At 43.6% G+C, this 24815-nt stretch overlaps 1 protein-coding gene across 1 annotated transcript; it reads right to left on the reverse strand.

The window, feature by feature from the left end:
- Positions 1 to 1331: 1331 nt before the first annotated feature.
- Positions 1332 to 24583, reverse strand: LOC138619772 (F-box/LRR-repeat protein 7-like). Its single transcript, XM_069696526.1, has 4 exons — positions 24085 to 24583; positions 18621 to 18710; positions 3239 to 3856; positions 1332 to 2071 (listed from the first exon to the last, which is right to left on the reverse strand). The coding sequence occupies exons 1-4, from the start codon at positions 24119 to 24121 to the stop codon at positions 1335 to 1337; spliced, it is 1482 nt and encodes a 493-aa protein (XP_069552627.1). The 5' UTR covers positions 24122 to 24583; the 3' UTR covers positions 1332 to 1334.
- Between the last annotated feature and the right edge of the window lie 232 nt (positions 24584 to 24815).

The raw sequence follows: 24815 nt of genomic DNA on the forward strand, positions 1-24815 counted from the left end.
TCCTGTAAGCCAATAATAAAACCACTTACCTGTTCTCACGCATGTCTGGTTACAACAATTTAAAACTCGTACAGATCGCTGCGGAGATGTTCGCCTCTCACAGTGTTGTGATTAGATCTTATAGCCCACCGGAGCGAAGTAACGCTTCAGGAACAATCAAGCCCATCGCCGAAACAGGAAATGCAGCTTCAGCAGTAATGGACTCGCAAACAATGCGGAGGCCATTTCCAAAACTTCTGCACATCTGTACATGCAAACTATATATCTGTGGATAAACCTTCGGGACAAACACGCAGGTGCATTCACTTGTTACGAGCAGATTCAGATTCACCCAATCGCGTTAAAGCTGGAAGCACACTTCACTCCTTAAAGGGGGAATAACGTGTTACAAATCCATGTATGGCATCATCCTCCTAGATGTTTCCAATTAGCTTAACGACTCAAAAACATGCGCAGACTTAATTGTTTGGATTTCTACAAGAGATTTATTGGCACAGTTATAGCAGCAATGTGTTCTTGTTTATGTTCAACTATGATCCCGTTACACGTCGTTTCTGTCTGGCAGTAAAAAAAAGAAAAAAAAAAAGAAGCCCTCTCAGGTAACAGCAACTTTTGATTAACAACAAAATAATTGGCAAAATGTGAAATATGACACTTTGAGCTCAGTTGAAGTGATTGTCAGTACAATTGCATAAAGTGCACACGCACACAAACACAAGGAAAAGTGAAACGGAAGTCCAGATCTGCGGCGTCGCTACATTCTCAGTGGTTTTTTTTTTTTTTAGTCTGAAGATACTGTTCATAAATAGATGTATTAATGAATGATAATGATTATGGTTCGGGGCCTTAAGGTGAGGATGACTTTTTAAAAATAAAATATATATTACAATGCTTTTTAAATGGTAACACAACTGTACCCAGTGCTCAGTGTTGTATGCATGTTGTTACACTGTAAATCGTGATGCTGGGGAGGGGGAGGGGGAGGGGGGGAGAAAAAGTAATACACTGAAGTACTTCTCTGCCTTTTCTTGTTTTTGTTTACAGATAAATATGTTAAATACATTCTGTGGATGGTTTTTTTTCATTTTTTAAATTTTTTTTATTTAGTTTTTTCATTTTTTTTTTTTTTTTTTTTTTTTTTTAAAGGACAGCATTAAGCGGATTTTATGAAGACAAACTCTGGCCAGTATTGCACACCAGTTTTCAACTGGCTCTGACACGCTGAGCTCTGCCAAGAACCGTAGCAGGAATATTACAACATCCACTTGTCCAGTCCAAGAACTCCCCTCCTCCCTCCCTCCCTCCCTCCCTCCCTCCCTCCCTCTCCACCGTCTTCAGTAGAAAGCGGGGTTTGTGTGCTCGATGACGCAGCGCCGGCAGTGGCGTCTGACGAACCGCAGGGCCTCCGGCGACACCTCGCAGTCCTGCACGTTGAGGAGCTGCAGCTCGCAGCAGTTGGCCGCCAGCGCTTTGAGTCCACGGCCCGTCACGCTCTCGCAGGCTCTGAGGCTCACCCGCCGCAGGCCCTGGCAGTACATGGCCAGCTGCTCCAGCCCGCTGTCCGACACCAGCGGGCATTTACCCACGTCCAGGGACTTGAGCTTGGGGCAGCTCCGGGCCAAGTGGCCCAGGCCGTGATCCGTCAGCCCCTCGCAGCCTCTGGCGTTCAAGTAGCGCAGTCTCGGGCAGTAGCGGGCCACGTAGCGGACGCCCACGTCGGTGATGCGGGTGCAGTGGGCCACGCTCAGGTAGCGCAGGCAGCCCTCCAGGCGGGCCACCTCGCGCAGACCGAAGTCCCCCACCAGGCGGCAGTCACTGAGACTCAGCTCCCTTATCGAGGGACAGTGGAGAGCCAAGTGGCGCAAGGCCTCGTCTGTAAGTCTGGTGCAGCGGCGCAAGTACAGATGTGTCAGGCGAGGGCAGTGGGAGGCGATAGTTCGCAAGCCCTCGTCCTCGAGGGAAAAGCAATCCGTCATGTCCAGGAAGTGAATGGAGATCTGCTGGCCGTGCAGCGGCGACAGCTGCAGCGAGGCCTCCTGGGTAAGGCTGATGCATGTCACCTTGGAGCAGCCTGGAGGAAGAGGAGGCAGAAATTATTTTATTTATTACTTTAACTTTTAAAGTCAGTCTCACTCTTTCAAGTGAAAGAATAGGTCTGAGATGCAGCGCTCACATGCCTGTAATTACAGTTTTTTTTTTTTTTTTTTATCCCTTCAGGCTTTCAAGAGACGCCTTCATGATGTAACTGCGGTGTAAGAAACAGGAGTCTCGGTTCTCATTCGGTTTAAAGGTGACTTCTAAAGTTCAGCTGAAGCCTAAAAGACGGAATTTTAAACTAAAAAGATCTTTCAACATTTGAAGACGCACGCTTGATCTGTCTAACTCAGTCATATCGTCTTCTGCAGAACTTTGGAAGTCATTTATGTTCAGAATGACGAATGAGGATTTGGTCTCCCATCACACGTAATTAAACTGCATTAATAGGGGATCTCTTAATTGCCAATATCGACAGCAGGAATCAGTACATCGACCAAAAACTGTTTTATTATTTGGGTAAACTCAAAAATGTGAACCTTTTCCTTCCAATCTTCTTCCTGAAAGTTACGTGATTTGCCACTTGAGGGCGCCACAGTAAAACCTGCAGCACTTGGTTGCACGTCCGCAGCTACTGTAGCAGCATGAAAATGTTTGAGGGCAAACACCTCCAAGAAAACCACAACTGGTTTTCTCAAAATCAAATCAAAGCCTGGTTTTAAAACAAAATAGACTTGATTTCATTATTTTATTTCTTTTCAAATAAAAACCACGTTTATTTTTTTACAAGCTATTTTTTTTTACAACAAAGAGTTTGCCTCCTGGTGCTAACGGTGCAGATGTCGCTCTGCCACCGGAGTCCAGACCAAGTCGGTGTTATTCGTGTCGCTTCCTTAATGAAAGCAGCAGACCGCTCCTCTTACTCGTGTTGAGGTAAGTTCTGCTCTCAGCTAAAGAAAGCCTTTCTTCTCCCACATGGGAGCTTAAGGTTGGCAGAGCTTCTCCTGCTCCTCTAATGATTTTCCCAGCTTTGAAAGAAATGACTAGAAAAAGAACCGAGAGGAGGAATTCTATGAGGTAAATCCGCACATGTTGCGTGATGCAAGGCAGCAGCCGCGCCTTAATAAAAGTAAGCGAGCCCGTCCAAAGATTACAATCAGTTTTATCAGTCATTATAGAGTAGAACAAGTTTATTTCTGCTTACCGGAGAGGTTCAGGTGTTCCAGGTTGGGGCAGCGGGACACCACCTCAAACACAGCATCGTTGGAGATGTTATAACAGCCGGCCACCTCCAGGTGCCGGAGCTCCGGGCAGCACTGGGCCACCACGTGCAGCCCGCGGTCGGTGAGCCTCTTGCAGCCGTTGGCCACCACCGTCTCCAGGGTCAGACACACGTTCGGGGTGTCCTGGCACAGCCGGTGGGTGAGGACCCTGATGGCCCGGTCGGCGTGAAGCAGCTCCCCCGTCAGTCGCACGGCGCTCCAAAGCCTCGGGTCCCACGCCAGGTTGTACCAGCGGCGGCAAACGCGCGCGCAGCGGCACAGCTGGTTGGTGGGAAGGTGGGCGAAGATCTGCAGGAGGGCGTGGTCGGGGAGGAGGTCGATGGGCGCGTGGTGGTGGGTTTTGGACTGCCTGGAGCGGGTGTGCGTGCCGGGCTGAGGGTGGATCACGGCGACCGTCTCGGCGGGGGCAGAGGACGAGGACGAGGAGTTGGTCTCATGGCCGTTACTGGAGAGGGCGGGTGAGGAGAGGGAGCAAGATTTCGATGGCAGGATCAGACCCGGGCTGGGGGTGCTCAGCGTTCTTGTGCTGGAGTCTAGACCTGAAGCAAAGAAGGACAAGACAAGACAAGGTGAGTCTTCTGTCTTTAAAATCTTACCCTTCGAGCTAGTCGAAGCAAATGCTGAGGAGTTATGAGCAGCAACCCAAATTTGAAAAACTATGAAGGTATATTGAGTAGCAAAAATCCAATCAAGCCAACTTTTCCCCCCACATAAAATTGATCTTTTGGAGGTACCAAAGTTTCCTAAAACCTCCTCTCATGCACAGACACTTTGAACATTTTTATAATGCGGTCTGGAGGGAGAAAAGTGTATCGAATCACCATTTTTCCAAACTAGACCGGGTTTTACAAGTATGCTGTACGTCTGCAGGTTTTTGAACTTGACCGAGTGTAACGTCTGGATGGAGAAAAAGATGTGACACCAAATCTTTATGTGATAAGACTAATCTTGTTGAATACATTCTGACACCAATAAGTGGTGCAAAACCCCAGAATCGGTCAAAAAACATTTGTGCAGCTATAAAGCAGAAGTTTGGAATTTTAGGCCAATTAATGTGATGCGGCCAGTGTCCAAATTTACCCTCGGATATCGGTAATCCGAGATATTTGGTGGATTCCGGGATTTTGCAATAGATTTTTACAAACATGACTCATCCACTTCTGCTTTAAATAGTTATTGCCAAACCTTCATAGAAAACAAACAAACAAAAATGGACACCTTGAATGATCTGCTGGTAAAAAAAAAAACCCTGGAGGGTGAGTTTCCGTGCAAGAAAAAAGACGAGCGCTCCGGCAGTTTAGCAGTGCACCTCCGTAAGGTTTGGCGACTTTGCACGAGACAGATTTAAACAAAGACGGGTCAAAAAACTAAAGCAACAGAGCCTGAGCTATCCTGACTGTTAGTCCCCTACAGCAGCACGATCCAAAACCATCAAATTCGAATGAATCTTTTCATTAGATCCACAAAGACTGTTTGTAAGGCGCGGCCTTTTGATAACCTCTAATGACATCATCAGGGTTATTTTATTAGACTCGACAACGCTCCTCCACGGTCACCGGAGACATGATACTCATACTTAGCAACAGGCCTACATTTATGTGTAAAAAAAAAACAAAAAAAGTCCAGAGTGTCCCTTTAAATTACTTTTAAAAGTAGTGTTGTGTATCATTTTGAAGGAGTCACACCAAACCTGACTTTACTGTTGCTGTCTCAGGGCACTGACATCTTTGTCTTGCATTCATCTTTACTGTGTTTGTGCTGGAAAGCATATAGTCTCAGTACAGTTGGGGAAAAAAGGGGGAAAAAAAAGACAAAAAAGCCGGGAAAATAGGTCAAGAAGTGCAGGGTTCATCCCGATGGTGCCACACCAGCTTTTATCATCAGCGTAGAGGCGTTTCCATGGATCTCGTTATCATGTTGTGGGATGTTTGGGGGGGGAAAAAACGCGTCACGTTTATCTGCCAGGCGTCGGTCGCAGCAGCCACGGGGGCCTCTTCATCAGATGAACTCCGTGGCTTCAAAGCGGAGCGGCGGTTCGGTGCTGGAGCTGACAGTGTACGGTAAGCCCTGTGTAAACACTGGAGGCCCTCCCCGACAGATGTGCGCTGATTGCCGCCACGTCTTGAAGACGCAGCTGGTGGGAAGCGATGGCTGGATCCCATCGCCGTAGCGTGAGACGACCGAAATCCGGAGGTTGACCCATCACGCCGGGACCCTGAGTGCTCTCGTCAGATGCTATCTCCGTCTCCTCACCACCCTCCGATCCGTCCTCGTCCAGTCTTCAGGAGTTCAGGGCTGATAGTCATCGCTAAAAGCATTTTCAAGAAGTCCCGGGTATGATGTCACTTTCAGCTGTCCCGCTATGAGTTCTCAGGCTTTACTGGCGAAATACTAAGGTGATTAATCTTGTTGTTGTTTGAGACCGGAATGATTATGTGATGGTAAGGCGACACTTCTCTTCACAACCCATTTACAGACGGTTGAGGCTGTTATTCCTAAAGAAACTATTTCAGTTTTGGACTTAAATATGTTGGGACAAATTCTTCCAAAAGGCCATACAGTGTCAAGCTAGGTAAAAAAAACAAAAACATTTGAACATGGAGTGGGCACAATAACAAGAACACAAACTTCCCAAGACTCTTTCTAACAACCTTTTCAGGATCTACGGATGTGTTCCTGCCTTTTGACTGCAGAATTTGACTTCTAGTTTTGTGCTCCTGGCTGGTCTGCAGTTCTTAACCCTTGTCTGCAGTGATGTACACCTTCATCAGGGTAGAGTTAGTAAACGAGTCAAACACGAGCTTCAAGTGTATCACGCTTCACGCAAGCCTCCGCTGATGCTTGTATCAATATTAAGACTTGGAGAGATCGGGATTTTTTTTTTTTTTTTTGTACGTTATTTCTCGTCTAAACAAAATTCAGACCCGAAAGCACAACAAGAACAAAGGCCGAAAGTTTGAGACTGCAAACTTGGACAGAAAGTTGCATTGACTATTGTATCGGTTGTGGTGCCGTGTGTGTGTGTGTGTGTGTGTGTGTTTTCTGTGTTTGTTCTGCTCTCCTGGGTTCATCTCGGTACCGCCCGCCTGCAGCAGGTGGTGGTTCAGCGCACCTGTTTCCACTTTGCTCATCAGGGTTAAGCATGAAGGTTTGGAGTGGAGATGCAGCTGGTGTTAGTGGGTCATTCGGCATCTTCCAAGCAGTGTGTTTGTGTGTGTTTGTATTGATGTCAGCTCGAGTTGCAGTTTAAGTTACTGTCTTATTTCCTTTTTTGGGGGGGGGATGTTGTTTGCTTGTTATTCTGACTGATCTTTTAATTTATGTTATTTAAGACTTTTTTTTTTTTTTTTGGTTATGGGAACTCGTTTTCCGTTGACTTAGTGGTTTTGTTGTAAATATTTGACTTTTGAACTAATTAGATAGTAAAAATCCTTACATGTGTTTTTCTTTCCATTTCCCCTGGATTCATTGTTATTTGAACTCCATTCGTCTCTTTGACTTCTTTGGGAGGTAACAGCAATGTAAAACAAAACTAATGAAGGTTGTTGGTCTTGAAAATGCCAATTCCTCCCGCGATAACTTTTCCGGGGAATGTTTTTGGGAACGAATACATTTTACTCGCATTCTGACTGCAGAAATGTTCCGATATTAAAATGCGCTTAATGCAATAACAACAGCACAACTTGCCTCTTTCCCATAAACCTTTTATAGAAACCTTTTTAGGAACTCCATTTGAAGTACAACTATAAGCTGGTGGTTCCCGAGTCTTGGTTCCCAACGCCAAAGGGTTCATGTTCAAGTCCTTTCTGAGGACCCAGGAACTATTAAGGCAGAAGGATGTAGCCTATACCGGCTGACAGGTCACCGGTCCATCGCAGGGCCACCACAGAAAGAAAGACAACCATTCACAACTCATAGTCACACCTGCTGCCGATTTAAAAAAAAAAATCACCAATTAACCTGTAGTTCGTATGTCTTTGGACTGTGGGGAGAAAAACCCATGCAGACACAACATGGAAACCCCAGTAGCGTGTTAACATTTCTAGTGCTGGTCCCGTCGGTTGAACCGTGTTGGGTTAACGGAACCTTTTGGACCCGCAGTGAGCTGCTCCTGCACAGAAAGTCAGCATCGACATGACAAATGGACAGCATCCTGCCTTTCATGTGGAACCTGTGCGCCGGGACAGACAGCTGAGCGGTGACAGCGCTCTTACGGCCGTTAGTGCCGATCTGTATTCCAGACATTCACGCTCGACCCGCCTCCCGGCTCGCCTCTGATGACATCCACAGACTCATCCTCCCGGGAGCATGTCGTCCGATTCACGGCTACTTTAAAACGGACTCTTGTTTGTCTTTTTTTTTAATTCCCACTTAACGTCCAAATTCAGGCAAAATGAAAAGCGCAACTGCCCCCCAAAAAAGGCGTCCAACATTAGAACACAGCAAATAGATTTTATTCAGCTTTTATGAGGATGGTTAGGTTCACTTCTCTTGGGATACCGTTGACCTCCTTTTGGGTTTAGTGCACCATTCGCGTGGGTGGTCTGTCTATGATTAGTTCTACTTTAAATGTGTAGGATTATTTCCTTGAGGTCACGAAGCTCATCTTGGCATACAGAGTCCTCCAATAACAATTCATTTCTTTAGCTTAATACAAAGGATTTAATGGTTCTCCGGTCATTATAAACACTTCATCTCTTCTGAATTTCACACACCTGTCCAAATATGTCATGACAATAGTGGTGCTAGCGGGTTTTTTTTCTTCTGCTTCTTCAAGTACATTGTAAATATTGCAAGATTCCTGAGTTAATACCCAAGAGTTTGGGAATCTTTTCAGACGTGGCTGGAAAAGACACGCTATGCAGCACAAAACCGTGCAAACAGGTGGAAGTCCGAACATTTCTGACGACGGCCAGAGGGGTCAGTGTAATTTCACTTGAGAATAATATATATATATGTATATATATATTTTTTTTAAAAAGCAAAGTTTTCAGTTAAGACACGAGTCCCACGATGCCAAAATCACAACATCCAGGAGAAGATGTAATTTTCCATGTGCAGACATTACACAGACGCATTTCTTGAGTCATTACTTTTGATGGATGAACGAGGTACCGCTTTATTGTCCAATTCGGAGCGAACGCTATGAGTCCTGCATGCAACTCGTCTGCCACTGGCGCAGGATCAACATCCAAACTGCGTAATTACATGTGTCACTGATCAGAAGAGCGCTCCAAGCCCGGAGAAGCACGGTGCCACTAATTAGACCGAATCCACCTCGCTCACTATTAGACACACTTTCACACAGCTGGTGGGAAAAGTTAAGTGAAGTCAGCTTCGTATTTGCATCGCTTGCACTTGATTTTGGACGTCCAGGTGTTATCGGTCCCTGATTTCCAGTTGACTGAGGGAACTGTTTATCCGGTTTCCGTTGACCGTCGATGCTGTACACGGAAAAGATCTCACGTCTCAACCTTTCTTTTTTTTTCTTCAGAACATTTTTTCCACACATCATTACAGTTTGGATTCCAAATACATGGCTCATTCAGCATCTGAAGAGACCCCGTTTTTGAGTTCTTTGTCTTTCACGTTGATGATCTTAAAAGACAAGACGATTGCGCAGACACACAAGAACAAGCAACTTACACTCTCGGCGTCATCTGCATAGTAAATCGAACACGTAGTTTTAATGCCAGTCGTGCGGAAACTGACTAAATGAAGAGGTAAGTCCATCGGATACAAGAGCAAACCTCTGGAAAAAGCCAGTAAGTGGACCTCGAGTGAGGATTGTTAAGAGCGGTCGCTTGCAACTCCAAACTGCAGCATGAAAGAACAAACGTTCCCGTGACTTCCAGTTGCTGCAAAAATCTTTATGAGCTAACCATCGGTGTCGTGTTTTATATTTCTGTATCGCTGCAAACCTATCATTAACAGAACAAATACAATACAGCTGTGAAACTTCTCTTGAAGGCACTGCGAGTGCAGATGGTGGAAGATTCAGCTTTGGTTTAGGAAACCAGAGGAGAACAGTGGAACATCTGGTCTTCACCCTGGACAAAGAAACAACTGAGCGGTGGTGAAATGAAAGAGAAACTCGTGCATTTTGAACGCACATTTAGCCACAGCAAGGCATACTTGGCTGAAATCATTTGCCACTAATACACGAAATCTGTTCTGATCCAGAGCAGCGGCGCAGCAGGATCCCATTAACATCGACTTACTTCTGAAGCACATCTGGATTGCGCTTTGATACCAGAAGTTGAATGTAAATCAATCAGGGGGTGATCACTGACAAGACAAGATGCCTGAGTGATGAAGAGGTGCAGCTGGATGTTCGGAGTCATGTCGCCTTAATGACAAAATCCTGATGAACTTTAAAAAAAAAAAAAAACTAAAAATGTTGCACACAAAAACAGATTTAAGGGGGAATCGTTCGTGGGCCTAAGAAAAAAATAGAGGGGCAAGAGGGAAAGAAAGAGGGAAGATAAATTGGCAGCAGAGCTTGCAGACTTTACCAGACAGAGACAAGTGCACAGGCAGGGTCAGCCCAGACTTCGACGCAGCCCGGTCATAAACTCAAGCTGCAGGGATTCTGCTCAGGATCTAGCAGTGCCGTGAAGCTCTGCAAAGACCCTGTCTGGTGCTCGCAGGATTATTACCGCTGCATCTGGCAAGAAAAGACCAATCCATTACCTCAGTGCCATTAGCCTCCTGTGACATGTTCCTGCTCTGCAGGCTGCGCCGAGGCTCCTCCCCAGCCAAAGAGTGCGAGGGAATCAGAGATGCTCATTTTCTACCCAGAAGTCGAGGAAGTCAAATCCCAAAGTGTACAAAAAAAAAGAAGAAAAGAAAAAATAATTCTCAGCTAATAAAAAAAAAAAAAAAAAAAAAAACTGAAACCAAAAACACAATTGATTTATCCGCGCTAACGGTGACGTGCTCCAGTGTTCTTTTTTTTTTAAAGGGAAACATCCGACAGAAAGAACGAACTTGCTGGGATAAAAAACATCTGGGTCTGTCTCAGGTTTTATTGAATACATGGAAGTTGATATTGCCGTACAGTGTGGCGGCTGGGCTATCAGCAAAGCCTTCACTACAGGAAGGTCTTACGTCACTGCACAACCTGAAAGACAATAGGGCCTGCTGGTCGCTTCACAATGTGCACACTTGGACAGGAAACGGTCTTCCTTTGCTCGCACACACAACCCCCATAACTCCTCTGGACTGCGGCTGCTCTCACACTCACTCAGTCTCCAGATTCATTTTGAGAAGGAATTATGCTGCAACAGATTCGGCTACACACACACACACACACACACACACACACACACACACACACACACACACACACACACACACACACACACACACGCCAGGAACTATAACACGTTTTCCCCACATCGCGACTAATTTCCTCGAGGGAGTTTTTCCACCTATTAAAGCCCTTCAAACGTCTCCATGCTGCGCTCTCGTCACTTTATAAATCCTCGACTGAGGAGGACAGCAGACGCTCGCGTATCCTAAAGCCAACTTTAGAAGTCGAACTCGCTCTTTCAAAAATGAGCTTTTTGTGTTTGTCCATTCGTCACAGCGCAACATTTTTTTTTTTTTTTTTCCAGAATACAGATGACGGTTTGGACTCCAAAATGTAATTTGGCCGTCGTGCAAAGCTGATTTGGCCTAAATTACTGAAACTCAAGATGATGTCATTTTTTATAGGTTGTTAAATTAGGATGTCAAAGATGAGGCTTTCTGTGTAGTTTATTCTTTTTGGCAGTGTTGTGTGAGGAGGGTATTGAGTGCAGAGTGACAGTCATGAGGAGGAACGTGGCGGCACACAGAAGAAACTGCACATGAGACAGGAATGGAAAAGTGAACGCTGGACCAAACGTTTGATTTGGTAGTGATGAGGAGCAAATGTAATGATCTCATGTGGTTAAAGCAACAGAACAAGAGAAGTGCTGGAACTTTTGTGGTTATTAACTCTCGACAAAAAAAACCCGGTTCACTCTAACTTCAGAAAGAGGATATTTTGTTTGAATTGGTAGACTTTAGTCAGAGGGAAAAAGTCATTCACTGAAGGCACCAGTTCAACAGTTAAATTGAGTTTTTTAGGCACTGCGCACGATTATGATCAGCCTACTGTATATATTATTGTTTATGTCGCTGTACATATAGAATCAAAGCGGTACTTCATGAACATCACAGTGCTGGGCGGCCAACTCATGGAAACGTGACATTTTTTTGGACATTTTGGCGCCGTTCTTAACTTAAAAGGGAAAAAAAAAAACATTTAAAGTATCGTCAGAAGATTAGAAACACAATAATTCTCACATACAAAGCAGTCAGGCTCGGTCCAACTCTTAAAAAAACAGTAAAACCACAACTTTTCATACTTTCCTTTGTTTTGTTTCTGTGCAAATTACAAGATGCAACTGGTTAAACAGACACAAATTTGAGGCGTGAGACACGTGGCATCTTTAACCTGGCGAGCTGTTTCAACTTCGCAAGAAAGCGAATAAGGGTGTTTCCTTAAATATCTCACTATTACTTTAACACAAGAATAATATGAGTATGAGTATGAATAATGAGCTGTTTTGACAGCGCTGACCTCTGCAGGAAGAGGAGGGAGTCCAAAATGGAGGGAACTATTGTAGCTTATTAGCTGCGATGCACCACCCAGTTTTATTGAACCCTTTTGTTTGTGGGAGTATTTAGTGAGTTTCTCCCCCCCCCCCCAAAAAAAGCAACTTTGCTGACAATTGACCTGAGTCAGCATGGTGGTAATTATTTTTTTAAATAACCCGTGTGAACTTATTTTCCGCTTACCAAAGGAGCAAAGCTAACGAGCTTTTATTTTAATCATGAATAAGCATGTTTCTGGTGAGCATGTAAAAATGCTTGACGATATTTTACAAAGACTTAAAAGAATAATTCACAACGTAAGTTCATATTTTTATGCATTATCCCAGTATCAAGATTTCTTAGTAGCACTAAGCCAAAGCTTGAACAACCAGAATTTTTGATTTTTTTTTATGTTTGAAGCAATCGGGGCCGGGTTACAGACACAAATTCTTCAAATACAATAAGGTACTTAGTTGTTTTTGTGTGCACTGTTTAACTGTGGTTATATAAAACCCAGTTTATCCAACCCAGACTCCTTGGTCTGTCTAGTGAGAAAATGTTCCCCTCATTTTTGTAGCGTTGCATTACCATTCGGCCACAACTGACACTTCCCTGCTTACGTAATGACACGAACCACAGACTGAGAAGAGGGTGGGGAGTGGATTGGGGGGGGGGAGGAGTGGGACGTCAAACGTGTCAGTTCAGCTGGACCACAATTGCGGTCATATTGCCACATAAAGGCCCGAAAAGACTCAGGTGGAATCAGTAAAAACGTCGCTCGCGAGCCAAAAGAGAACACAGGAAGCAAAAAAAAAAAAAAAAAAAAAAGCCTGCGTTTCGGTCAGGTGGCGTCGCTCCCAACTCCTGTGGGACGCGCTCCTGTAGTAGACCTGAACAAAAAAATGTGACACCACCCCACCACCTCCCACCCCTACCCCGTTGGAGAAAAAAATGGCAGACGCATTCGAAAACAGAGCTTCCTCCCTCTCAGCAAGAGAAGGAGAAGACCGAGCCGTAATCGCAGAAGAGTTACGAGATGGAGTGATCCACTCGCTGAACTGCCTTTTCCTCCCCCCCTCCTCCCCCTCCCCCCTCCTCTTTCCTCGGTGAACTGCTTTCACTTGTTTTTCTTTTTTTTTCTTTCGCTGCCTTGTTCTGCGCCTTTTTTTTTTTTTTTAGTTGGGCTGAGATTTTCTGGCTCTCGGGGCGGTAGAGAGGAAGGGGGAGGAGCGAGGACAGATGATGGGAGAATAGCATCGGCATTCTTTTCCTCTGTGTCTCTGCATAGACAATTTCCATCGGAGGATTAGATTATATTCCTCATTACAATCCCTTTAGGCTTGTGAAAAAGTCTCAGGATTGCGCTCCGTGTCCTACGTGACGGTTAAAAAACCGGTCAGAAAGATCTCGAGGCCATAAATTTCTGTCCATAAGATGAGAGCCAATCCATGACAGTATTTTCAGCATCTCCCTCCAAAAAAACAGATGCTTCCTCATCTAAACAAACTTCCCCGTCTGCTCGAGAAGGTCCAACGCAGCTGCGAAGCGGCAGAGCGAATGCGCTGTTGAGTTTCGGCGAGTCTTTCAAGAAGATAAGTTGCAATTACAACTCGAGTGGAAGATAACAACTTAAATCTTCGCTCCGCAGTAAAGATGTCTCGACGGCAATGACACACACAAACAACCTCTCGGATCGGTCATATTTGGCACGGCGAAAGTCAACAGTGAAACACTATATATCTGGCTGAGTAAACACGGGTAGATGGGTCATCGGTGTGCGCGGGGTTGGTTTACGGATGAAGTGTGAGGGATTTGTTGCCCCTGGGACCGGCAAAGAGTATTAACATGTTGGAGACAGGCGTTTTCTTTCCGAGCGGAGCTGTTTAGACTGCACATCTGACCCTCGCGCCGCTTTCAAGACAGCAATGTGGGAATAATGGAACTGTGTTTTGCTTTATATCTATTATTATACAAGAGTATGTAATTCTGTCACTGATAAACGGTGACAGAGACACTCCAATGATGGGAAGCTGTGGGAGGGGAAGGTTTCCAGTGTTGTTTGGCTGTCTGGCATGTTTGAACTAGAAGTGCAACGAATAGTCAACTCGATCAAGAGTAAATGAATCCCCAACTATTTTAATAGTCAACTAATCATTGTTGAGTCATTTTTTTGACAAAACAAAAAAGAGGTACAAATTCTCTGATTCCAGCTTCTCAAATATGAATATTTTCTGGTTCCTTTAGGCCTCCGTGGTAATAAACTGAATATCTTTTAGTTGTAAAGTAAAGAAATCTGTGTTCACAGTTTTCTTGAGCTGCTCCTGTTTATACAAACTCAAAACTTCCTGTATTTGTTTCAAAAGTAAAAGGCCTCTGGCATTTCAGTAAACAGACATTTTACTAACAAGGCTTTTATTTTGAAACATTTGCTGATTTCACGTTTTATTTTGCCAGAATTCCAGGAAATTTCATGATTTTGATGCCGTCCTATAGCTTAAAGTTGCGGCAAAAAACCCCAAACCGTCACTGCTCGTCTGATTTTGGCATTAAACTAGTACAGGAAGTCTAAATCTAAAAAAAATAATTTTCTCAGCAAGATATACTGCTTTTCATAAGCATCTAGGGAATTGCATATAAACCATGACATGTTTACAGCCTTGTGTTGGAAGTGGTATGGAAGGGCAGATTAGGCTTTTCCTTTTTGCTGTTATCTCCGTTTCTTTGGTCCTTGGCAGACGGAAAGGAAGTCGCCATGTTCATTGTTCCCACCAACACACAGGGTCTCGTCAAACTCCTCCTATGTCCGAGCCTCTTTTGCCAATGTACCCCGAGTTCGGTTGTGCCAAAGCAAACCCTTGAGGCCCCCGGACAGGGTCGCAGAGTGACCCCCTGCTGAGAGACACTCAATTTCATCCCACAGGGAGGATTTACTGTCCAGAACTGCGCCTTCCAGCCTGCAGCTAATAAGCAACTCAACTGGGTCAGGCCACCACAAACTTGTCTAAATAATAACTGAAAACAGAGAGACGTCGCAAAAAAGCTGCCAGACGACTGATCGTTTGTTTTTCGGGAGGAGGATGAGTGTAACTTCCTCATGTTGAGTTTGCGGGGAATACGTGATGGATGACTGAAAGAAGACAGGCGTTGGCTGACTTTTTTCCATTTGCATACGTGATATTAGGGTTGGATGATCATTCGATGTTCTGGTTTCCATCGAGTTTTGATTATAACATCTTTGAAATTCTTGTGATGGCATTGGTTTTTGGTGTACAGAGAAAAAAAAAAATGAACCACTCCTGGTGAAAACTGGTCCAGCCATTCATTTTCAGGGTCTCTGGTTTGGATCTGACATGCAGTGGCTTTAAGGACAGACTGTAACTTTTGGAAAGAAAATCCAAACATTCTTCATCTTACAAATATACAAATGAATCCAAACTTGTTTAGAATTAATTACAGCCAATGTGAAGCTACCTACTTAGTGGTTGCTTATTTGACAGATTATTATTTAAAGTTTCAGACATCAAATCATTACGTCTATCCTCAAAACCAAGCTTCACGTGTCTGTCCCATGCTCGAGCTAACGTTTAGGCATGCTTGCTTAATAATAATTGCTTTTCCAATTTAAGCGCATTAAAAAGTGTGTACAAGTTTATGCCCTGCTTGTGAATTTGGACAATCAGAGCCTTACTGTCTTACTGTCCGGTATGACCACGAGCTCATTGTGGCTAATGTTAGCCAACATTACATTTGAACATTAAGGAGATTTCGCTGCCTTACTAACATTATTGAGTATTTTTTTATATTTTTTTTTGCAAAACAATCCAATAGCGTAGCAGGTTTGGATTTTCACATAACAAACAATTACATTAGGCAGTCTCTTGGCTGAACCTTGGACAAATGGGGAGAAGGGGAGCCATTCATCAGAAGAAGAAACTTCAGGCTTGTAAGCATTGATTTTCTTTCGTACAAAAACACATGTTACATGTGGGTACATGTTACAGCCAATTAAATTATGAATGATTTCCTTTTGTGTAAGCGTTCCTAGGAAGAAGAAAAAAAAACCCCACCTTGTTATATTATGATGTTTGATGCAGTGGCAGAGATTAAAATCTTACTACTGACTGTAACTACTTTAATGCAACAGTGACCCGACTGCAGCACCAGGACACTGGAGGCCCTAATATGAATACTCCCAGTGTGTGGCGGGGAAACAGCCCAGACTGCTTCCTGATTAGTTTAGTGGACCACAGAACTAGGTGGGCAATGGCCGTGTGATCAGCCACTGTGTGTGTGTGTGTGTGTGTGTGTGTGTGTGTGTGTGTGTGTGTGTGTGTGTGTGTGTGTGTGTGTGTGTGTGTGTGTGTGTGTGTGTGTGTGTGTGTGTGTGTGTGTGTGAACGCGGGTCTGCATGTGTGCGTATATCTGTGTGTGTGTGTGTGTGTGTGTGTGTGTGTGTGTGTGTGTGTGTGTGTGTGTGTGTGTGTGTGTGTCTTTCTAAGGAGGGGGGATTTGACTGTGGCCGTGGTGGTTCCAGACCATGTAATTACTCCCACTTAGCATGGAGAAAAAAATAACAATTTCAGTCATAACACAGGGGGGAATTATGGTCTGGAAGCCACTGGCTATGGCCTATCCTCTGTCTATATATTTCTATCCGCACAGGTTGTGCTCCAAGAAGACACATTCAGGACAATTATCAATTTCCCCCAAAATACTCTGGATCTACTTCCAGAAGCTGTTCGGCGGACAGATCCAAGTGAGTCAGCATTTCCAGCGAAGCCTGAATGAGCAGCGGCGATCTCGCCTCATGTCAATGCACGCTCACGCATAGATCCTGCTCTATATTTAGCGAGGGTTGAACAGTGATTTAACCTCGCTAAAACAAACGAACTGACACACCAGAACATCGAACGTCTCGTGAGGAGTTTGCCTCTCCTCTCCGCTCCGTCTCTTTTTCTCTCCGAGAAACACCTTGAAACCTTTCGGCTGACTGACAGCCATAAACACAGGCTGTCGCTGGTATTTGTTTTCTTGTGGGCAGCGCCCAAACCACAAGAATACTACATTCACCATGCCAGAGCAAATTTAAGATTTGGTGATGACAGTGCATGAGAGGAACGGGTCGCGTATATAGGCGTAGCAAACAGTCGATGAGTCAACTCAGAGAAACTGCACAAGCCTGTTTACAAAGCTCAGTGCTGTAAATAAGATGCAGCGCGCTACACAGTATACAGTTTGACTTATAAGTGACAGAGGACAATGTGCTTAAAAAAAAAAGTATGAATTTGTGACAGAAAGGAAAACTTGCCAGCCAATTGTGCTGTGAACTCAACTTCATGGAGCATTTTAGCAATCCTGAAAGCGATTATTATGGTTTAACCCACAAAAGTTGACCGACGGTTCATTCTCATTAACCTTGTTTCCAGATGCAAGGGGAACTTCTAGCCGCTAAAAAGACAACTATTTCCCGAAGGAGGTGGTGGAGACCCAAAACAGAGCTAAAAGAGGAGTCAAAACTCAAAACCGAGGGTCTAAAAAGGCAACTGTTCGCTACCGAAGTAGCCATATCAGCATTAAAAGGTCATATTAGGTCAATGTCATGTGTTCAACTTGAGGATTTGGCACCAAGTAGCTAAATAAGTCGAACAAATTTAGGTTTAACTGTAAAATCAAAAATGAATGAATTCTTTCATCGATATGTCGATGATTTCCATAAAAAACACATTTCTCGAGAGCAGAGAAGCTCAAAGATGTTCGAACGACACTACACTTAGCATTTCAGCACTTTTAAAGTATAACGAGAGATAAAAAAAATATATATATTTGTACGTATTATGTTCTGTTCTTTTGCAACGAGGAAAACAAACGCTGCTTTGACGGACAAATTGTTCAAACCGTATCAGACCGATTCCACATCTGAGACAGCTGCTGACAGGAGGCTTCAAAGGACATCTGCCAGCTGCAAAGTATTTCTGAACCATTACAGGGAGCATACAGTTTACATTCGTAACACATACACTCCTGACAAAGACTTCCCTGCAGTGACTCTGCCAGAGGGTTGGAAGACTGCCTGGGCGGGCGGGAAAAACGAGGAGGCGAGAGGGAGCCAGAGAGCTGCGTGGAGACGAGTAACAGCAGCCTCTGAGTCTCTTTTCCCCAACTCTCACTTATCTACTCCTTCTCCAGATTAAAAAAAAAAAAAAAAAAAAAAAATCCTTCCCTCCCTCCTGCATCCACCCTCCTCCTCACCCCGCTCTCCCCAAACACACCCACCGCCCCCCTTCCCGGCAATGCTCTGAGCCTGATACGACCACAGTTTAGATAAGCATTCTTCCACAATGAGAAGCTAGAAGTGTTTCTTTTATTTCTCCCCCCCTCCTTCTTCTTCTTCTTCTTCAAAAACACAAAAAAAACACACACACACAAAAAAAAAAACAAAGCTGAAGAAATGCTTTTGGTTTCTGGGTTCTGACGGGAGCCGTGACTTTGTTTCTCAATTTTAAGGTTATCCCAGGAACACACAGGTTTCTCTCCAAAAATAGGCAGTTACAGAAAGTGGATGAGGAGGAAAGAGGGCGGTGGGAGAGAGAGAGAGAGGGGGAGAGGGAGAGGAGGAGGAGGAGGAGGAGGAGAAGACGAAGGGAGGGGAGTTTGGTTAATGAGCACCAGATGCCTTACCTTCGGTGGTAGCCACATTCTTCAGAGCTTTGGTTGGTGTGTGATCGGTGCCCGAACTTATGTCAGAGGAGATGCTTGAGCTCCCTTTACCTGCAGGGAGAAAAAAAAAAAAAAAAAAAAGCGCTTAGGCGTAATGTAACAAAGCTAAGATGACAAACGGACTTTTTTTTTGATTGTTTTTTTTTATTACTTAGATTTCATTTGTACCCCACACTCTTTTCATTTGAGAAACAGAAGGAGTCTGTCTGCCAGAGATAAGGTGGAATCACACTTTTTTATGATGTATTCCTTACATTAAAGAGGTATGAAGTGTGAGGAAATATAAAGCCCATCAATCTCTGCTTTTGTGACTTTTATGTTCCTCAGGTTTGGATGGATATTTTGCCTTGGCTTGTGCACAAAGTCGCTGTTTGACTTAAAGAGTCCGGGGTTTTTTTTATATATATATATTTGGAAGAGGAATAAAGTCTCCTGAAATCCTCCTGTGGCCTTCACTTCCACGGAGGATGAGTGAGGAAACACTCCTGAAGCAAGAGACAAGCATTTAATCCATCCATCCTCTTCCGCTTATCCGGGATCGGGTCGCGGTGGTATTTAATTATTGATTATAAATGTACCATCAGCAGCAGCATACTTCTGAGGTCATAACTCACAACATGCACATCAAAGGGGATTTGTTTTCTTAATTAAATGTGCATGCATTTACTATGAGCTATATTTTGCATCATTGGATTTAGCATTTAGAATTTGTATACAATCCCACAGGAGCGCAAAAATTTCAAAGACATATCCTTTTAAATGTGGATTTTCAACAGCCTTGACTGCCATGGTGACTGCAGGCTGCCTGTGGAGAGGTTGTTTATGGCGTTTCATTCCTGCGTCAGATCATAAATGCAGCTCTTTGTGGCTTTTCCTGAGAGTAAGTATGTGCCTTTCACCCGGGCCGAAGAGGTATTCCCACACCCGCATGCACATCAAGCACAGCCACCTAAACGGACCAGACAGTTCCCGAAATAAGCAGTAAATACGACAGGTCGAGGAGGGAGGGGGGGGGGAGAAAGACGCAACCTGTCTCCATATTCAGCCAAAACAAATGATCACACAGATACATATAAAATGTTGTTTTAAAAAAAAAAAAATTAAAAAAAGCGATGCAGCTCATATGGTTTGAGTACGAATGACATTTTGCGGTGACATCACTGATCCGACACATCTGCCGAGGCCCCCTCAGTCCTCAGAAATGACTCAGATATTCACGAAGAGCTTACAGATGTCAATATGAGAGCACTTTAAAAAAAAAAAATCTCCAAGTAGAGCATAAAGATGACTCAACGCAAGCAAATATATCTTAATATTTAGCCGGTTAGAGGATTCTTTTCCCCTGCAGGGCTGTTTGTTTGAAACATGTGGATCTGCTCTATTGTTTTCTGGGTTTGGGGTTTTTTTTTTGTGGGAAAACAAGTTTGAGAAAAGCTCCCGTTTCCTGTCTTGTGCTTATATAATGTTTCTGGTGGATGGTTGCCGCATAGTTGCGACCGGTGTGTAATTAATCGTGGAGTCACACTTGAAAACAGATGTGGACTGATGGACCGCAGAAAGATTCTGCACTTGTAAATAAGACACTGCAGGTCTTGGATACTATGGAGTGAAGATGACTTCACTACCATGCGAGTTATCATTGTTGAAAGGGAGCTTTTAGCTTTCGCTCTCCTATAACACTCTCAGACTCATGATGGACAAGAAGGATATTAAATGGATGCAGCAGAACCAGACACACTGTTTTTTGTTTTTTGTTTTTTAGTCAATGCATTATTCTACATTGTTAAAACCTGACATTTCCCACAAGTCCACTGCTGTTTCAAATCTGATGTCTTCAGACCAAACTGACGCCGCCTCGAGCGACATCACTCGAGGCGGTTCATCAGATTCAGCTCTCTCCGGAGTCCCCCCCCCCCCCCCCAAAAAAAAGGCTTTATTCAATTTCTTTTGGATTTATGTGGGAGCATTCATCAAGACCTGTGAACAGACTTTGATTTGGAGAGGTTCAACCCTGGATTTTGATACCTTTCATATTACCTCACTACCTCACTGTGCTGAAGTTTTCGTTGTGATTTGACAGTAAGCCATTTCTGCTTTGTATTCGTACAGCTTTACGGGGATTCGCAAGGAACTACACACCCGTGTTGCGGCGTGAAATCAGGCTGCAGTAGCTCACGGCGAGAATGGAAAAAAAAAAAAAAAGGCCAGCGACTGACTGTTTTATCAAAACTATGGAAGTTTGTTTGGGCTCGCTGTAAATAGATACACCAGTTGATCTTCTGGTGCATTTCTGAGCGAATGGTTTAAAGTTACCACCAGTGACCGCGACTGTCGCCATGCTAACCAGGACTAAAATCTTAAAGGGGAAGTAGACACGCATGCAGTAGGTTCCATTTTCGTCCGCTGCAGGAAAACGTGTGTCAAAGCCTCGACAGGCCACAGCGTGGCTATTTCATGTTTTGCAGTAGTGGACCGGCGTGTTTATTTCACGTTTTGCCGTGATACCGGGTTACATAGGAGGTGTGGCTTGGTAAGTCATGGACATTCACCATTCACCTGGGGGGATGGGTTTTAAGTTTTTTTGTTTTTTTTCTTAACCATAACCAAGGATGTTTAGTCCGAACCCTAACCACCTGGGTTAGATGTTAGATGTTCGAGTGTTACGTTTTGTTTTCACGTGACACTGATACGTTGGGATGCTGGTACACTTCCCTCTAGTGGACGGTCATGTGCATTACACAGTTAGCTTGGATACCTGGTTTGTGGCTTCGGGCTGGCAGCTCAAGGCCGCATTCGCTTTTACTTGCATGACACACCTGAATCTCCAACCAAATTTGTTGGAGTTGCATTGTGGGTAACGTAGTCATAGTTCTGTAATTGGTTTTGAAACTGCCTAGTTTGTAAACACGACTAGCAAACATGTTTTGAGTGATGAGATATCCCCTGTATCGTACTGAACAGTATGAAACACCTCAACCGACGGCGAACAGAGCCAGCATGTGAAGGTATTTACAGGCAGTTTACTTTTCTCGCAGTGGGTCTCCTCCAGGATGTTTTCTGCATCTCTGCAGTGAAACCACAAAATAAAGCGGCATTAACGGTGAATCATAAAGGGGAGGTTTTCGACCTCAAACTCATCAAATGAATCCGGAGAACACAAAAAGATCAGTCTAATGTGGAGGAAGTAAGACGGTCACAGCGTGGCAGTGTTGCTTAAGGACAACTTCAACCTGAGACTGTAGCCTGAGATAGGATCTGTTCATGTACCTTAACAGGCTGAATTCCAAGGTGCAGCAGGTCCACATGTTGTTTTTAACATCACGAGATCCAACCTTTTCTCTGCAGTTATTGACTTAGGAAGAGAGCTCACTGGAATGTTATTTATACAAACATTTCTGCTCTGGAGGCAGAAATCCTGTTTGGTCGAGTCGGACTGCAGGTTTTTTTTGTTTTTTTTTCTCTCGGAATAAGTAATCCTAAAGATTAGACTTTAGATGAAAAATGTGAGAGATGAGATATAGGTGGTAATATGAATGCTAATATTGAACACACACAGTGCAGTCCAACCCACTGCTTAAAGCACTGAAGACCACTTTGACCGTCCTGCTGAGCTGATATTCGGGGATCATTGATGCCACATGTTGTGAGATTCTATCAGCAGTGTGGTATGAGAGTCAACAGATTCAGGTTTTGGCTTTTGTAATGTCACAGAGAAGAATGTTTAACGTTGTCTTTCAGAGGGTTAGAGCCGCATTCCTGTTCGATGAAACTGAATTCATCTTCTGGCTCTTTGGGATGGACAGTGAATGCCTCTCACCGATGCATTACAAATGGCATTTTCTACCCCAGAGAGCAAAACTGTGCTTCAGAGCGGCAATGATTAGTCGATTAGATGATTGACAGATAATGAATCGCATACTACTTTGAATTGTCTGATTCTTAAATGTGAGTGTGTGTGTGTGTTCTTTTGGTTGTGGACTATTAGTTGAGTTAAAACAAGACATTTTCAGCTTTGGAGAAACATCGTTCAACCAAAGGCCTTGATTAATCAAGAAAATAATGGACATATTATTTGTTAGTGAAAGATAACTGTTATTTGCATCCCTACTGTGAGGTAGTGAGCTAAAATTCGTGCTGTTTGATGCTGCGCAAGAAGAATTTGGCATTTTTTTTGGTGAACTTGTCCTCTATGAACACGGTTTCTGAGGCTCCGCCCAAAGACAGCATTTACAAATCAGCTGCCGGAGAGCCACTGAAGATCATAAATACTTACCGATCTTAAAAACAAGTGTGCATGTTTAGGAAATCAATCATCTCTAGGTGTATCCACGGCAACAAACTATTTAAGAAGGAGCTCCATTAACACTTTATGGAGCAGCATTTGTGTCTTTTTATGGTACCTAATTCATATTTTCATTTACATTTACTTAAAAGATCACATATTATTGACCAACATACACGAAATGGCTTCCAAATCCAACAACAACAGGCCAAAGGGACGGTCGACAAAAATCTCTGGAATTGGCTCTTATCAAGATAAGAATGACAAAGTGCCCACATACTCAGAAACACTTGCATCCTTTGACCCACCTCCACTAAACCTGCAGGAATACATCTTTGTCTTTTAAAAAACAGCCCATAATTCAGACCACCAGACTGATGTTTAATGAACTTGCTGCCCTGCTAAGTCAGCTGTCATTGAATCATTATGAGAGGTGATATTTTATTCAAACTGACAGCTTGTACTTTACTTCCAACTTAAACTCAAGAGCAGGATGTGTGTGTGACAATTAATATGGCACAAATTTAACATGTTGCCTCCTTCCATTTAATTTAAAACACGATATAAACTGCTGTTAACTGAAGCCACCGGGATTATGAGGTTTTCGAGGAGTTCATTTCACTTGAGAATGGGAGGAGAGAAAACCTCCATACATGCAGTTAAGAGTGTTTGTTTGAAATGTATATTCACTTTAAAGTGTTTAAATATGACCACCAGATGTCACTCTCTGTCTCACTTGAAGAATATAAATGTTGCACATCTTTAAAAAGGACCAAAAAAAGATGGTAATTAGAAGTCAAAAGTGGATATTGGCTGTAACTGCACATCCTGAACAACCTGGAGATGTTGAATGGCGCGTGGAAAAAGTTAAACTCACACCACAGAGAACACAATAGATTAAGAAAATTCAAGATAGAAGTTAGAGGGAGTAGTACTGGTTTCGCTGATGTCTGAGGACAAACTCGAGGAAGCTCCACATTGTGTTCTATTTTTAGTTTCTTGGACACTTTTACTAAAAGTCACAGAAAACATGGACTTAATGGCTTCTTTTTACGAAGTAGAGTAATGGAGTTTCATGTAAAGACATCTTTCAAAGTGGAATTCTAATAAAACGTGTTTTAAAGATATCCTTGCGGCACTTACCCTCGCTTCCATAATGTTTTCCATTGTTCGCACCCATTTTAAAGAATACATAATCTATGCGCAAAAACTCGTTGTATCACGTTAAATTCCAGAGTAGAAGGCAGTCTCTCTCTCCACAAAGACAGGCTACACAGTCAAGAGTTGTGTGCAGGGCCGCTAGCTCTGACTCCAAATAGTTAATCCAGATGTTGAACAGAGGACGCCTGAGCATTACGCAAACCTAGAATCCAGACTTGTGCTTCCAGCGGTGCAGACTTTCTAGATCTGAACATCCACAGACTCCCGAGCGGTGAACACACACAAACAAACACACACACACACACACACAAAATCCCGTTTCGAGGAGTTTGGAGAAAACTTTGTGAAGTGCTCTAAATGGTAAGCAGCTGTTTATCAGGCTGAGTGCGGGCGATCATAGCGGCCAGACAACTTTCTGAGGACGCGCAGCTCTCGTCCACCGGATTTGAATTTAAAGAGACCGCAGACCTGGGAGGGAGATGTGGAGATTTTTTTTTTTTTTTTTTTTTAAAGAGAAAAAGATAAGCCTAAAACAGGTCAAGACTTTAGAAGTACTAAAATGACAACATATTACAACGCATTGTTGAAAATAACATCATAAATGCCTTAAAAAAAAAAAGTCTTTGTTTCTGAAGTAGCACTTTTGATCTTGAACAAAACACTTTGCAGCTTTTACAACAGTAAAGTCACAAAACTAAAGTCCTACCCCAAAT

This window comes from Brachyistius frenatus, unplaced genomic scaffold, assembly GCF_029030835.1.
Source record: "Brachyistius frenatus isolate BFR_SWC_R1_liver_20210118 unplaced genomic scaffold, ASM2903083v1 Contig_21, whole genome shotgun sequence".
NCBI classification, from domain to species: domain Eukaryota; kingdom Metazoa; phylum Chordata; class Actinopteri; family Embiotocidae; genus Brachyistius; species Brachyistius frenatus.

Coding starts and splice junctions, on each gene's coding strand:
- LOC138619772 (XM_069696526.1), bottom strand. CDS start 24,121: ATGGGTGCGAACAATGGAAAACATTATGGAAGCGAGG. Junction 18,711..24,084: donor AAAACATTATGGAAGCGAGG/GTAAGTGCCGCA, acceptor TTCTCCCTGCAG/GTAAAGGGAGCTCAAGCATC. Junction 3,857..18,620: donor GAATGTGGCTACCACCGAAG/GTAAGGCATCTG, acceptor TCTTTGCTTCAG/GTCTAGACTCCAGCACAAGA.